Here is a 15942-nt window from a genome sequence, read left to right as displayed (position 1 = left end):
CTCATGGGTCCGCAAATTGTTTCAGGTCAAGAAACTCACCAAGAGGGGGGCTAGTGATATAAACAGATTTTTCTTGACTTTTGGTCAAAATACTCTAATGTGAATAAATGACAAGAATGACATTCCTGCACATGAAAGAATGCTCAGATTTTTTTTCCAGTATGAATGGAAGATGTTCATGGACACAAATCAAAATTTTGAACTTGGATATGAGTTTTCTTTTTCTGCATAAAGCTGTGCCAAAATTCTCTGATAAAGGGATTTTATTTATTAAAGACCTTATGATAATGCTCAAAAATCATAAGGCTCCCAATAAAGGATAATCTGTTTGAATTTCACAGATGGTGTTTGAATGTAACAGGCTGACATTTCTCAGTATATACCTTCCAATGAGATTAAGTCAGTGAATGCGTTTTGAAAAAGTGTAATGCCAGAACAAGGTATTTATTAACTATAGGACTGTTCCACAGAAACACTATGACAAGTAGAGGGCTTCCTTTTTCAAAGGGCATGTGAACAAAATTAAATTTACTCATTTGCCAATGGCCATTTTCTTCAGTTTAGTTTTACTGTTGACACATATGTTTAGGAATCTGGATGTGTCCTCTAACGAAAGAAAATCACCTCATACAGAACGAGGACAGAAGACGCCCATAAATCACACTGGACATACGCAGCTCTGCAGCGAAACTCAAGAGACATTTATCAAAGTGTCTGACGTCGAGGAGGCCTTCATTAAGGGGAAACTATAATGTTGGTTATTATGACTCTCACCAGGCAGATAGCATGTAGATTAAATATGGACTTCTCCCAAGCCTCCAATCATGCTAAAGTAGGCATATGGTTAAAACGGTTGGTAGAAAAGTTTGTGCTATTACCTTTACGACCACAGCTAAAGAAATAAAGCAATACGGACTAAGTTCTTGGGTCCTTGAGACAAAACAGACAGGACTAACAAGGAAACATGATATTCCTTCCATGCCTCGTACCTCTTCTGTAGAAAAGAAGACGGCACAAGTGAAGGATCACAGGCACTTGAAAAACAAGGCATGGAGTTTGGCCAAGAATCAGAGCCACAGGCTTAGGGAAACAGCTAAGAAGTCTAGAGAGGAAATCTAGTACTTGCTTTCCAAAAAATCCATGCCATGTCTTTCAGGTACTAGCTTTTATGTCCTCCTGTCTTCTTCAGTGACTGCCCTGGTGCTGAAATTATAGGGCTACTCATATTGACTTCCTTCGGGCTGTGAATTTCCACAAGGGTGTGTGCTAGGGTGGCTGGATAGGAGCGGCAGTATGGAAGGTTGGAGGCTGGGGGAGTGGCGTCAGGAGGAGGGCAAGGAGAAGGCATTGATTAATTAAAAATGCTGATGTAACTCTGGTAGAGTTAAAGAGTTAAGCAGAACATAAAAGAACCTGCTAGAAAGTAATGTTTTAGCACATTTTGATAATGAGGATAGATTTCTATTACTGCACTCAAGTGTAAAGCAAAGTTGGATTTAATTTTTCCATTTGAGTATAGGGACGTATAGGGAAGATAGAGAAACCGAAAAGATGTAGCAAAGCAAAAGTCCCTGTTACAAATTTAAAAGAAATGGCAAGGGGCTTCCCTGGTGGCACAGTGGTTGAGAGTCCGCCTGCCGATGCAGGGGACACGGGTTCGTGCCCCGGTCCGGGAAGATCCCATGTGCCGCGGAGCGGCTGGGCCCGTGAGCCATGGCCGGTGAGCCTGTGCTCCGCAACGGGAGAGGCCACAACAGTGAGAGGCCCGCGCACCGCAAAGAAAAAAAAAAGAAACAGCAAGGTAAATGTGCTGTATCAGTCTTGGGTGTTGAGGTTCTGTGCTTTCTAACCCGTTAATAACGGGTCAATATATTTATAGCACTGTCAATTTATTCCCGTGGTTATTTAAGTGGTATTTTTATTTCCTTCAACAAAGTTCTTAGGTTAATTTGTATTTAATATCTTGCTTCAGTAGGCCAGCTGTGATGGGAGTCTTAGCAATTTTTTCTACAATACAAGAGCTAAGGAAAGTCTGCTTTCTTCCTTTATAAAAACATAGGCTAGCCCTTCCCTCTATAAATCTATTCCATATATAAACTCGAATATGAGAAAGATGACACAAACCAGGTTATTCATTTTAAGTAATTAGAAGCACAAAAGATGTGAAACCATCTTTATGTCAATCAACAGATGATTGGTTCAATAAATTGCAGTATAGCCCGGCAACAGAATGCTAATGCAGCTATAAGAAGGATGACGCTTCTTAATGAATTGATACAGAATAAGCTCCAAGATATAATTTGAAGTGAAAAAAGCAACTGTAGAACATGTTATATGCTCCCATTAACATACAAGAGTGGGGAAAAAAGAACAGACATGAGTAGTTTCTCAGGAACACAATATTCCCTTGAAAGGAATACAAGAGATTGGAAACAGTGTTTCTCTCGGGGGAGGGAAATAAGTCGACTAGCAAAGGGGTAGATGTGATAACTCTGACCATGTACCCCCCTGAACCATGTTAAGGTATTACCAACTGAAAGAAAACAAAATGATTGGGAGGAGGACACTTTCCTTTGTGAGACCTCTTTGGCTTCAAGCATAGTCTTTTCTGATCTCCATCCCTGCACCACTTCCTACCAGGGGATTTCATAGTCAGTTGCCAATCCTGGGCTTTACCCAGTTGGCTGAGGAGCCTACTTCCTCTGGACACTCATGTGCGAGGAACCACTTCTTGGCTCAAGCACCCAGGGAAATGCTTGCTGTGTCAGAGTCATGACATTTTTCTCCAGCCTACAGAGGCAGTAAAGGATTGTACTATCCAAGAAGGCAAGAGAATTCTAGTCTACGTCCACAGAAAACTACCAAGAAATTGGAGAGATCAATGTTGAAAAGCAAGTGTTCATCACCCTCCTGGACACATACATGCATTTGTTAAATGGGAAGGATAAAGTACATGAAGTCTAGAAACACAGTTATTATTATTGTTAGGTTGTGTTTCTAGACCCTATGGACACCCTGTGTATTTATTGTTTTCCACCCCACTCCCTTGCCTGGTAAACATAATTCACATTTCTCTTTATCAGACAGACATCAAAAGTTGGCAGAACTTCCCTCTTTTATCACCAAAGAAAACAAAAATATAAAAAAGAACCTTATTTGGAATGGAAAGAGCCTTACTGCACTGTCAGCAATGAGTAGGATACTATTTATTACTAGGCATCTAAATTTACCATCTTTGAAGAATGCTGAGAAAGGAAGAAACGTCTCCCTGGGTGGTTAAAGGATGTGTGGGTTCTGAGAGCAGCCTGGAAAGCCAACTGATGCCTAAGAGGCTAAAGTCACATGCCACGGCGGCTGTGGCACAGCGGAGCCCATAGAACTAGTAATGTGCCTCTTGTGCACCTCATTTCTTCTCAAAGAGTAAAAGTGATCATTCAGGTCTTCAGGCTCTGACTGCTACAGAGAGGACATTAAAGGCCGTCACCGGCAATACCAACACAACAGTCAGGGTCCATTTTTTTTTTTTCCCTGTTTTCAGAAGCCCGGTCTAATGCAACCCATGGGGCAACGTATACACATGAGTTTTTTCTTATTTATATATAGCCTGTGATGCTCTTTAGAACCTTTAGGGGAATATCAACCCTAAAGATCAGTTACAGAAAAGATTTTTAGTAGGAGACAAATCTTACTCATCTTCATTAAAGTATCACTCTATTTTTAAACCTCTATGTGAAGTTCTGCCAGATCTCCCCAAAGTTAATCATAAACTGAAACAATCTCATTAACGGTCCATAGTGTGAGTGTACAGAAGAGGCACAGACTCCCATGAGGCCGCTAACCTCTGCCACAGCAGGACACCTACGTGTTCTCAGCCTCTCTTACCAAAGAAACCCAGAGCAAAGGAAAGCGGTGTGTGACTTGGGGTCGGAACTAAACGACTGCGTCCCCGCGTTTGGCAACTGGGCGCCCACACCACTCACACTCTTCACTCTCCACGGCCGCGTAGTTGCCCACTTCCTTGAAGCTGATGTTTCCCAGGTGGAGAGTCCCCGCCACTATCTGCAGCACCAGCGTCTGCTCCTCCGCGAAGATCCCAATCACGTCCATCGCGTGCTGGAGAAGAAGAGAGAGGCGGTCCAGACAAGCGGGTCCCCGGCTACAGAAGCACATCAGAAAGACGCCAAACTGCGTGTGCGGTGACGGCAGCAGGAAGTCCCTGACATTTTCACTGACCAACGCCCCCTCACGCATTCAAGTCTCAACGTGGTGCTGGAAAGGCAGTTCCGTCTTTACACAGAGAACGTGTAATCCTCCAGGAATAAGGGCGAGAGAGCTCTGGAGGAAACACACTCAGATGGAGCGGCAGCTGCACGGTCGACACGTCTGTTTGCGTCCCTTAGTTTTCTCCTTGCTGCCACTCCTCTCCCTCCAAGGGCAACAGTGCCCCTTTTCCAGCCACTCTCAATACTCATAGATCTTCCTCTTCACTGGCAGGGCTGAGAATAAACGGTACTTGCAAAAGGATCGTGATTTAAAACATCTCCAGGAAAATCAAATAAAAGCATCATTAGAAAAGCCTTGTTTCTGAGGTCCATTAAATTCAATAAAAGGAGCTGAGATGCCGGAGTCTTAGATACCAATATCCTAAGAGAACTGCACTCTAGGACCAATGGCAGGCCTATCTGCATTTTTTTCTCCCAGCTCCTCTGAGACCATGTGGCCCCTTGATGCCATCTTCCTCCCTGGCACCCGGGACACACGAGCACAAAGGTCAGCTTCCCCTCAACTGTACCTCCAACTGCCCATTCTCCCACTTGATTGTGGATCTGGGCTGAGGGATGAGGCAGGCTGGTAACCGACTCAAAGGGCCGTGGTGATGCAGTTCTTTGAGGCTAAATGGGTGAACAGCCCACCTTCAGAAAGTTCTGGATTGACTTAGTAAGTCGTTTCCCCAAGGACGTGAACCCTCAATAATCTACCTGGATTCATACCTTGTACCATAAAACACATAAATTGTGAAGAGAATGGAGTAGAGGCTCTCCTTCTGACCTATAAATACAGAGGGGAAGAGAAAGTGGGTGGAGAAGAGACTGAAGGTGTTCTAAGATTTCTAGACCTGATTAAGATCATAAGAGCAGTTTTTGCTTTGCCTTTGTAAGGAAACAGTTCAACAACCGTATAAGCTGTTGGCAAACGGGTATGGTAAATGCATTACCCACAACAGTTTTTGCTTTGCCTTTGTAAGGAAACAGTTCAACAACTGTATAAGCTGTTGGCAAACGGGTATGGTAAATGCATTACCCACAACAGTTTTTGCTTTGCCTTTGTAAGGAAACAGTTCAACAACTGTATAAGCTGTTGGCAAACGGGTATGGTAAATGCATTACCCACAACAGTTTTTGCTTTGCCTTTGTAAGGAAACAGTTCAACAACTGTATAAGCTGTTGGCAAACGGGTATGGTAAATGCATTACCCACAACAGTTTTTGCTTTGCCTTTGTAAGGAAACAGTTCAACAACTGTGTAAGCTGTTGGCAAAGAGGTATGGTAAATGCATTACCCACAATAGTTTTTGCTTTGCCTTTGTAAGGAAACAGTTCAACAACTGTGTAAGCTGTTGGCAAAGAGGTATGGTAAATGCATTACCCACAATAGTTTTTGCTTTGCCTTTGTAAGGAAACAGTTCAACAACTGTATAAGCTGTTGGCAAACAGGTATGGTAAATGCGTTACCCACAATAGTTTTTATCTGTTCATCAGAGCACCTGCCGCAGGTAATGATGAATTTTTTTTTTTTTTTTTTACCCATTTAAAATCATTAAGTGGGGTCCTCCAGCAACTGGGCACATGGCTATTTAAGGGTGTTTACAAGTGTGTTTCAGAAAATGGAGTGCTTCCAGCAGCATGAGGTGGGAATATCGGGCTGTTCTTTGCTTTGCTAACCTCCCCTGCCCTTTCTGCCATAGGCAATGCCCGGTCTGAAGAGCTGCCCCGCGCCAGCACTTACCAGAGTTTCCTGAAACTCCTTCCTGTCGTCAATGCCATCCACCGTGAAGGACCCCGAGAGGCTCAGGTAGTAATAATAATCCATGGTGGTGATGCCCAGGCTGTGCTTCTGCTCTGCGGAGGCGCCCTCGATGAGCTGGAGCAAGAGAGAGTGGCGTGTGCGTGGAGTGGCCCAGAAAGCAATCGAATGTACCGCACGGTTCCTGTCACCACCAGCCCCGGAGCCCAGGCGATGAGACTTTCTATGCCTGCTTCCCAAACGGATGGGTGGTCCGGTCGCAAAAATATGGAGGGGCTTCAGCATATCTGCTCTCTGTGTAGTAGCCCCAAATCATCTTTGCAAATTCTAATTCTTAACTCTGATTAGACCTGCAAGAGCTGAGAATTTTCCCTTGTCCGATAAAGGGAACTGCACGGTCACACTGGTGAGATCCCTTGGAAAAGTGGAAAGCAAGCCAGATTACAATTACTTTCTTCCTGCTCAACTTGCACATGGCTTTTTAAAGTGCAGCTGGACCCTCCCTGCTTCTCACTGCAGGGTGCATATTCAAGAACAGCCTCAGGCCCCCCATGCTGGTGTCCTGTCCCTCGGCTTTCTGTTCTATCTCTGGTATTTGCCTTAGCTGTGAGAAAGACCCTTTTAGGTGTGCTGGAAAATGTTCAACTACCCATTCTTGAGCTGGAGGTGGGGACTAGAGTTGTAGTTTGCTGACTTTCATGGTGTGAATCCTCCTACCGTAACCAAACTACCAACAAATGTCCCTGAAGGGAGAGATGCGAACAGCCCATGCAAGCCAGTGCCAGCCACCACTGGCTCCCAGGTGGCAGGAGTTAGCCCCCATCCACACTCCACCATCCTGGTCAAGTTCCTCATGTCATCCCGGCTCCACACCCTTAAAATAGGGAACCTCATCCCCATGACCGAGAAGCTCTAGGTCATTTGACGACATCAGGTCCCCTGAGTTTTTTCCCCTAAATCCTCAAAATCTTTTTGCACCACTCTCTTCCTTTCTTCCTTCTGGCTGTTTTTTTCCTTTTTTGGGGGTGGGGGTGGGGGTGGGCGGGGTGTCTAAGGAAGAACTTCCCCCACCTCTTTCTCAGTCTTCTCCCCATAGTATGTAGCTCCCTGAATCTTCAAACACCCTTTTCTTTAATTCTCTCCCATCTACAAACACATGCTGCGCTTTGCCTCCTCTAGAAGCTTTTCCTTGCCTCTTTCCTTGAGATCCTTCAAGCTACAGAACCTACCTCCTCATCTGGCTTCTTTCTCGCCATCGCCATTCTGATGAAATAACCCTCATGGCTACTTTCCAGTGGCTGAGGCCACCAGGCCTTTCTTGATCCCCGGGCCCTTGCCCCATCCTTCCCCCCAAAGCTCTGAACATGGGATCCTGGCCCACACTCCCCTCCACCGAGCTCCCTCTGGCTTTGGTGACACTGCAGGATCTTGGCTTTCATCCTCTGACTACTTCCCTGGTTCCTCAATGCCTCCTCATCCTATAGGTGGTCCCCAGGTCCCCAAGTCCTATATGGGCATGGCTTTTCTCTCCACACTCACTCCCACAGGAGTCTCCCCTATTTCACAGCTTCGACTTTTACTTCTATGTCAGAATCTGGAACTCTGTCTTCCCCTGATCTCATCACATCCCCAGTCTCTGATCTGGGGATTTCCAACCTGTAGGAAGAGGAATCTGGAGGGGCGTGGGGCTGCCATTTATTAAAAGGTGTCTGGGAAATAATTATGAACTTCTGTCTGGTGCTCAATAAATAATACAGTATGTGTGTGACGCATGAAATTACTTTTCAAACATCTGTACATGTTACTTTGACTGATATAATTAAAAACATTACTGAATTAACAGAAGCTTTTGGTCATTTATGTATGCTTTCAACCAACAGATGCCAACCAGAAGAATTATTTGCCATCACCTAACATGTCTATGTAATTGAAAAGACTGAATGTGAGCTACCAACACAGCTTAACTGCCTTCCAAGCCAATGAGCTTCGAACTATAACAAAAAATAAATTAAAAAATCACTGCAGGCCAACTCTTCAAAGAAAATCTAACGTGGATCCCCAATATATGAAGTATTAATACATAAATCCATACATTAAAAAATTGTGTATAGGGGGCTTCCCTGGTGGCACAGTGGTTGAGAGTCCACCTGCCGACGCAGGGGACATGGGTTCGTGCCCCGGTCCGGGAAGATCCCACATGCAGCGGAGCGGCTGGGCCCGTGAGCCATGGCCGCTGAGCCTGCGCCTCCGGAGCCTGTGCTCCACAACGGGAGAGGCCACAGCAGTGAGAGGCCCGCATACCGCAAAAAAAAAAAAAAAAAAATTTGTGTATGGTATCATTAAATTTTTAAAATACTTAAAAACATTTTAAAAATAGTCAAGGCAAATGACTGCTGAAGCCTGGAACACAAGTTCAAAGCAGCCGGCATACTGTTCTAGCACCAAATTCTCCATGGCTTCTGAGAGTCTAAGCCAAAACTTTTTGACCTGGCATGAAAGATCCCAAGTCTATTTCAAGCCTTTTGTCCAACAGTTCACCTTTTGGAGACCTCTGCCCTTGCAGACCAGCTGGGGCCTGACTCATACATTAGCCTACTCCTCCCCCGGCCCCCCTCTCTCCCTCCCACCCCTGTTTTGTTCAGGCCACCTGACTTGCCTGAGTCAATGCCCCCTTGATGCTCTCCTGTGCCTCCTTAATGGCTCTCCTTACCATCCCAGCCAAGTCTCCCCTTGTGAATTCCTATTTGGCAAAGAATAAAACATTCCTACTTTTGTTCTGAAGTGTGCCAACACTTTCTTGATTATTTCACTCTAGGGAAATTTTTGTCTTCTCATCCCAACTAGAACTTATTGTCCTTGCAGGTAAGGGCATTCTCACAATTCTTTTGCACACTGACATACACAACCTACAGCAATAAAGACTCCTGGGCTTGCCAGACTAGACTGTCTAAACCTGAGGACTGAGAGAAGAAAATTTTAAATGTGGAGAAGGAATAAGGAAGTAGGCAAGAAATAATATAAAGGAAAACCTGGTAAAATATGTGAAAATTCCGCTCTCCGGGGTTCCTCATCACCACCCTAGATTTTTCCAGAAGGAAGTTGGAGATCTTTCCACCATCTGGTTCCCCACCGGGACTGAACTGGATTTCAAAGTATTTTCCCTGCAAGAAAATTAGGGATTTCCTTCAATGGCTGGTGAACAAAAACATGATGTTCCAAACAGGCTTTGGATATAGCATATAATTCAAGGAAATTCATTAATGAAAGATATGTTCTGAATTACTCCCAGTTCTGGTCTAGACTTCCTCACCATTTCCTATCAGACAATACCCCATGCCTTTGTCCAATCACACAATTCTGTATTGAGAGAGAGAATCTATCATTCTAACCTGACTAAATAAGGATACGCTCACTATATCCCTTCCCATTTTCCCCCAGTAGGTGCTTGCCTGTTAAACCGGAAGCTGTAAAGAATAGGACAGAAAGTCACATGGTCCCCTTGATCTAACAAGAGTGAACTCTATCTGCCTCTTTCAGAGGAAGCAAATTTTCCCTTGGGCAGACTTACTTTAATGGCTTTGAGCAAAAGCAATCCCCTTTTACCTCTGGAGCATCTAATATGCTTATGTAAAATAAAAACACTTGGTTATAAGTCCTTTCCAGCTAGTTATGGGTGTGGGGATTTTTGCTACTGTTGTTAATACTTCCTTTTAAATTACTGCTAATAGGGAACAAAAGAGAATAAAACCCTGGAGGGTAGCTGAAAAAGGTGTCCAGATTGTTAAGTAAATGATTTTTTTTTTCCCCACTACAATCTAGTTTCTCTCCAGTCCTCAGGAAGGTCCAAGAGGGCAAATATAAATGAAGAAAAAGATGAAAATGTGGGTTTTAGGGAGTGGTGTGGCCTAGGGTCAGACTGGAGAGCATGCCCAGCCTAACTGCATTCACATTTAATATTTTTAAAACGTGTATGCTGATGAAACCCCCCCCCCCATCTCAGGGCTGAAGCCTGCCAAGCAGCAAGTCTCCAACTAGAACCATAAACTCACTAAGGAGAAGAAAAGCCTGCTGCCGACAGCACCTAGTACCTGCTGTGTTCCTGCTAAGGTATTCGCCAATTCCAGGTATCAAAAAGGCTACAAAGGAAAGCCACCATCTAACTGTCTATTTGTTTTACTCTGCCGACTCCTTCCTCTCCCAAAAATAAACCCCAAAATAAACATCCAGAAGTACCACAAACCGCAGCTATCCCGAATTACGGTGGTTCACGAGAAAAGTCTGCTGAACAAGACCCCTCTGCTTCCTACCGTGGCCGTCCTTCGCCATCTTTCCCTTTGGCCATGTTCTGAAGGGAATAATTCAGTGCCCATCTGTGTACAACCCTACCACCCCACTGCCATTCCCCGTCAACCTGGGGATGGAAATGAAACAAAACAGGACATCAAATCCAGGAAGGGCAGATGTGGTAAACGGCAAACTCTCAAGTCCTTCTGGAAATGGTTCACAACCTTGGCTACATGTTAGAAAGACCTGCGGAGCCTTTAAGAAATGCTGCCCTAGGGGGACTTCCCCGGTGGCGCAGCGGATAAGACTCTGCACTCCCAAAGCAGGGGGCCCGGGTCCGATCCTTGCTTAGGGAACTAGATCCCGCATGCATGCCACAACTACGAGTTCACATGCCGCAACTACGAGTTCACATGCTACAACTAAGGAGCCCATGTACTGCAACTAAGGAGCCAGCAAGCCACGACTAAGGAGCCTGCCTGCCGCAACAAAGACCCAGTGCAACCAAATAAATAAATATTAAAATTAAATTAAATTTAAAAAAAGAAAGAAAGAAAAAGAAATGCTTCCTGATGCTACCCCAGACAAGTAAGTCAGTCGCTAGGGACTGGCACCCAGACAGGAGTAGCTGTAAAAAGCCTGGGTGTTTTTTATATGTGGCCAAGTTGGAGAATCACTGTTCTAATGTAACAGAAATGCTTATACACAACTCAAAATTGTAATATAAAAGGCAAAATCCCTTATGAGAGAGCAAAAAGTTTAGTTTTGTTGTAAAGCAGCCTGGGGGAAAGAGGAAACTGTATAAAGAAGGATATGATATTTCTATTAGTAAATGAAAAGAAACCTCAACTCTTGGTAATGTTTTATTTCTTAAGTTAGGTACTGGGTACCCCAATGTTCATTGTATTATTTCCAAATAGTATTTGAAATATTTCATAATGTAGTTCTTAAAACTTGGAAAGATTTATAAGTGTAAATAGATGAATTTTTATGATTCACACTACATATCCATTTTAAGTGAAATTACCCATAATCCCACCCCGATGCCACTTCTACCTCCTCCTACTCATCACTGTAATAGGATATTCAAACGTGGATTTGCAGACACCTTAATTATGCTTTATATAAATGTGCATTTTAAAATAAATAGGACCATATTATAGATATTGTTTTGTAACCTTTTAAAAAAAATTTAACATTACGGATATCTTTTGAAATAAATCATTATTAACAGGAAACGTGGATATTATACCCTAAAAGTATTGTTGGGTCAAAGACAATGAGTCTTTTGAACTTTGATAAGAATTGCCAAATCGCTCTCCTGGGAGGTGTCAGTCTTCAACCAATAGCGTCTTTTCTCCTTAATGTTTCATGATCTGAGAGACAGAAAATGATATATGGTTTTAATCTACATTTCTCTCATTATTAATGAGAACATCTTTTGATGCCCCACCAGACTCCACTACGTGTGTGCACGTGTGCACGTGCGTGTGTGTATGAGAGAGAGACCTGCCTTTCTGTACAGTTCTCCCATCTTTCCATCAGGGTTGTATGAAATTCTGTAATCAGAAAAATAATAAATGCTGGGTATTTTTGTTTTGCTTTACAAAAACTGACTGCTGTAGCCTCCTTGTCCAAGGATAAAAAATAATTTATATTGGAAATATCAAGGAAAATATTGATACGGTTATCTTCCTGCTCTCTAAGGAAGGCACAAGAAGGGGGATGGGTAGCTAGAGAGTTAAATTTGGTCAAGTCCATCTTTACAAGGCAGATTGAGATGGACAACTGGCATTGAGCAGAAAAATGAGAGATGAACAAATGAGTAGTTTGAAAAATACTGAACAGCGAGGAAAGTGAGGATAATTCTGACAGATAAAACTCACCAGGGAGCTTAACAATTACTGCATGAGAACTGAGCAAGAATTCTCTTGGAAATGGAAGCTTCCTTCCAAAACAGAAGGGTAAAAAAGAAATCGTTTTTCTCCAAAATTCTCACTTATTTATTTTAAAATGGTCCAGAATCCACCTCACAGATGGCTCCCTAAATGCTTTACTGCCAGACATAATCTATGGTTGAGATAAGATACAAAATCTACATAAATCAAAGCTACTGAGCAAACATTCATTTCTTTGTAAATGTGGCTTTTTGTCAAGGGGCATATATTCATATTCGTCCTTGCCAGCCTTCTAATTTACCCCTCAGGAGACACTCAGAAAAATGTCTCAATAGGCATTCAGGCATTTGCCTGATATTTTCATTCCCTTGGGTAAGTGGGCCAGTTAGGAGGAATCTGTAGGCCAAGTCCAGTCACTTTTAGATGTCATTATGTCCCATGAACATGCAAAAAACGCACACACAAAGCCAAGAGGGGTGGGGTAAGCAGTCGGCTCCCTCTGGCTGACAGAGAGGAGGAAGTTTCTTTCCAGGGTGCCGGATCAAAGTGCTTCCTTCAGGGTCCACAGACCAAGTTCTATGAAGCAAAGCAAGGTGACAAGACCTGGGATATAGTCTCCTCAGTTCTTTGTCAGGGAAAGAAGGCTTTTTCTCCAGGGCCCAAAGCAAACTCCTCCAAGACCAAAGTTGACACTTCCATTTTCCTTAGGAAGGCACCTCAAATTGAGAACTGGTTTCAAAAATTATCTTATTTACATCCCCAAGGCCCCAAAATAACTTGAGTCAAAGGGCAAATTGAAACCTGGCAGCTCGCCGCTAGAGAAAATGAGGAAAAGATTGGAAAGGCGGCCTCCTGATGATGTGTGAAAACCCCCTATTTCCTCGGGGCCACAGGACTTAAATCAGGAATGTCAACATCGTCAATCAGGTGACATTCTCTATCATAGGAAAGAAACTCACAAATCGGCTGGAGTTGTTGTTCCGGACCGTCTTGGCATTCCCGAAGGCCTCCAGCAGCGGGTTGGACTGTAGGATGATGTCCTTGACGTGCTGTCACAGCAAAAAGACCAGAGGTTAGGAAGATGCGAACACCTACTCCACGATGTAAAGCCAGACTTTCCCAAGGACATGGTTTCTGAATGTGGTGAAGGTGAGAGGCCTCAAATCCAAATCCCTGGGATTTCTGGAGGATTTACTCTTCCCCCTTGACAGACCTAAACCTGTTTGTGTGGTCATGCCTTCCAGCTCCCTTGACCTGACGCAGGATTCTCTGGAGCCAGGGTGCCACCGTAAATCAGGATCTGCAAACTTTCCCGGACTGGGTTTCCAAATCGGATGCTGCACCTTCATCCCATGCTCCCTGTGTACGGGGCATCATGGCAGGACGGGGCATCTCCTTGGGTTCTGACTGGAGGCTTTACTGTCACTACTCCTGTTCTACTCAACTTCTCTCCCCACCCACTGCATCCCGCACTGCCTCTCTTCACTGCAAGTGAGAGGCACCTTGAGGGAAATTAAACAGTTTCTCCTCCCCAGACAAAGCTGCGGACACAGTCTTGTGCTTCCCGAACTTTCGTGTGTGTGAATCACCTGGGAATCTCATCACAATGCAGATGCTCACTCAGTAGGTCTGAGGCGGGGCCCGAGAGCCTGCATTTCGAACCAGCTCCCCGGTGCTGCGGGTTTTGCCAGTTCATTCCCACTTGAGCAACAAGGGTCGACACTGGATTGTGTGGAACAATTCCTGGCCTACTGGAGGGGAAGAATTTGGTTTTCATACACCCCAATTGGATGTCAGACTGAAAAGTACAGAACGCCCCATGGGCAAAGACAGCTCAACAGATAGGAGTTGATGTTGGAGAGGATTTTGAACAAGTGAGTCATTCCTTGTACTTCTAATTATTCACATGCTATGGTTAAACATGTTCCAGAAATAACAAGTCTCTGGCTTGTGCTCTTTAGCTACTGACTAATTTCAAGCCAAGAGCTCTGTATCCTTGTCCTCATAGGAAAACAGGAAGAGAAAAATCAACATGAAACGTCTGCAGTCTGGCCACTAGGTCGTCGCCTGCAGCGAATAGGACTAGATGAAGGCACTAACTACTAACTATGTAACAGCCAAAGTGCTCCTCTGGCACCGCCTGGACATTCAGAAGAGGACTGAGAACTGGAATTCCATCAACCAGGCACACGTCGTTAGCAATGGAAGGAGGAGTAAATCATGGATGGTCCCACCATGAAGTCGGTTTCAAAGCTTAGAAAGATATTTCTAAGCATCCTTCTCCTTTAAAAACTCATGGATTTATATAAAATTTGCTTTTCTTTGAAAAATTAATTTTGACTTTGTGGGTCTTCATTCATCTTTTATACTTGTTGTCTGATGGCCAGGCATGCCTACACCATTTATCAACACTCAACTTCTTGTAGGGACAGAACAAAAGAAAGACCCTTCCTTGTCTCTTTCCTTCTTTAATTATTGTCTTTGTAACTGGGAATCTTTATGCATGTATCCATCCATCCCTCCATCAACTATCAAGATGTCCCAACAGAATTTTGTGGCATGTGGTAAGCATATAGGGGGAAAAGAGAAAGAGTGAATTAAAGGAGCAGCCCATACACAAAAGAGCATCCTGGATTCCTGGCTCCATGTCCATCTTCTACGAATAGGGTATGATCACACAAATGGAGAAAAGCAAGTGGACTGTACCATATCAACCTAAGTCCTAGGGCTGTACCCACTGTCCAACATGGAAGCTGCTGAGCCCATGCAACACGGCCAGTCCCAACCGAGATGTGCTGTAAGTGTGGAACACACACTGGATTCCAAAGGTTTAGGACACAAAGGAATGTAAAATAGCTCATTAATTGATTAGTAATTATATGCTGAAATAATATGGGGATATATTGGGATAAATAAAATATATTTAAAAAGTTAATTTCATATGCTTTTTACTGTAACTATTCAATTTTAAATTATGCATGTGACATGCACCATCTTTCTACCGGAAGGTGCTGCTCTAGATCTTCCTTTCATTTGGTAGAGGAGGCCACTCTAAGACCCTTTTACTCTGTGTAAGGAATACTGGCCTCCGCCTTAAGCTTTCTGATCCCCCAGGACAGGATGGAGCACTATTGATTTAGTAGACAGAGCCATAATAAACAGAATTTCCATGTGTCTTTTTTTTTTTTTTTTTGCGGTACGCGGGCCTCCCACCGTTTTTTGCGGTACGTGGCCTCTCCCGTTGCAGAGCACAGGCTCCGGACGCACAGGCTCAGCGACCATGGCTCACGGGCCCAGCCGCTCCACGGTGTGTGGGATCCTCCCGGACCGGGGCACGAACCCGTGTCCCCTGCATCGGCAGGCGGACTCCCAACCACTGCGCCACCAGGGAAGCCCTCGATGTGTCTTTTTAAAGTCTACAGCTGACAATAACATCACATTAAATGATTCTAACTAAAAAATTAATCTTTAGGGTGAAATCTACCTTGCATCATGATTTCTAATAATAATAATAATTAAAAAGTTCCCAGCAGCCTGTGCCAGTGATGAGCAGTGTGAGTTTGGGCAGCCCCCTGTGGACCTTAGCCTCCATAGCCATCCTCCACTGCTCTATGGGGGTGGGGGTGGGGGCTTCACCAGTCCTGCTGATGCCGATTCCACTACCACAACGAGTAAAACTCAAGACAGAAAAGGCTGCATCTACTGCTTTCTTCATACTGTCCTCTTGAACCTGCCCC

General features: G+C 44.1%; 1 protein-coding gene across 12 annotated transcripts in view; it reads right to left on the bottom strand.

Moving 5' to 3' along the window:
* MYO1E (myosin IE) overlaps window positions 1-15942 on the bottom strand; it is a 204421-nt gene that overhangs the window by 66195 nt on the left and 122284 nt on the right. For 9 of the 12 annotated variants that reach the window (XM_089904548.1, XM_022579652.3, XM_089904571.1 and 6 more), the window contains 4 exons: window positions 13165-13254; window positions 9053-9184; window positions 6006-6140; window positions 3981-4113 (listed from right to left, as the gene is read on the bottom strand). In XM_089904548.1, the coding sequence (XP_089760674.1) occupies window positions 3981-4113; window positions 6006-6140; window positions 9053-9184; window positions 13165-13254 (490 nt within the window). Of the gene's footprint in view, window positions 1-3980; window positions 4114-6005; window positions 6141-9052; window positions 9185-11559; window positions 11660-13164; window positions 13255-13794; window positions 13957-15942 lie in introns of those variants that run through there. The other 3 variants (XM_089904584.1, XM_089904582.1, XM_089904588.1) reach the window with 3 other exon arrangements.

The sequence above is a fragment of the Delphinapterus leucas genome, chromosome 2 (genome assembly GCF_059928025.1).
Source record: "Delphinapterus leucas isolate spDelLeu-1000000601 "Yukka" chromosome 2, BTC_Dleu_Yukka2, whole genome shotgun sequence".
Taxonomy (NCBI): Eukaryota; Metazoa; Chordata; class Mammalia; order Artiodactyla; family Monodontidae; genus Delphinapterus; species Delphinapterus leucas.
Note: the sequence above shows the minus strand (reverse complement) of the source record. Positions and strands in the feature narration are given on the sequence as shown.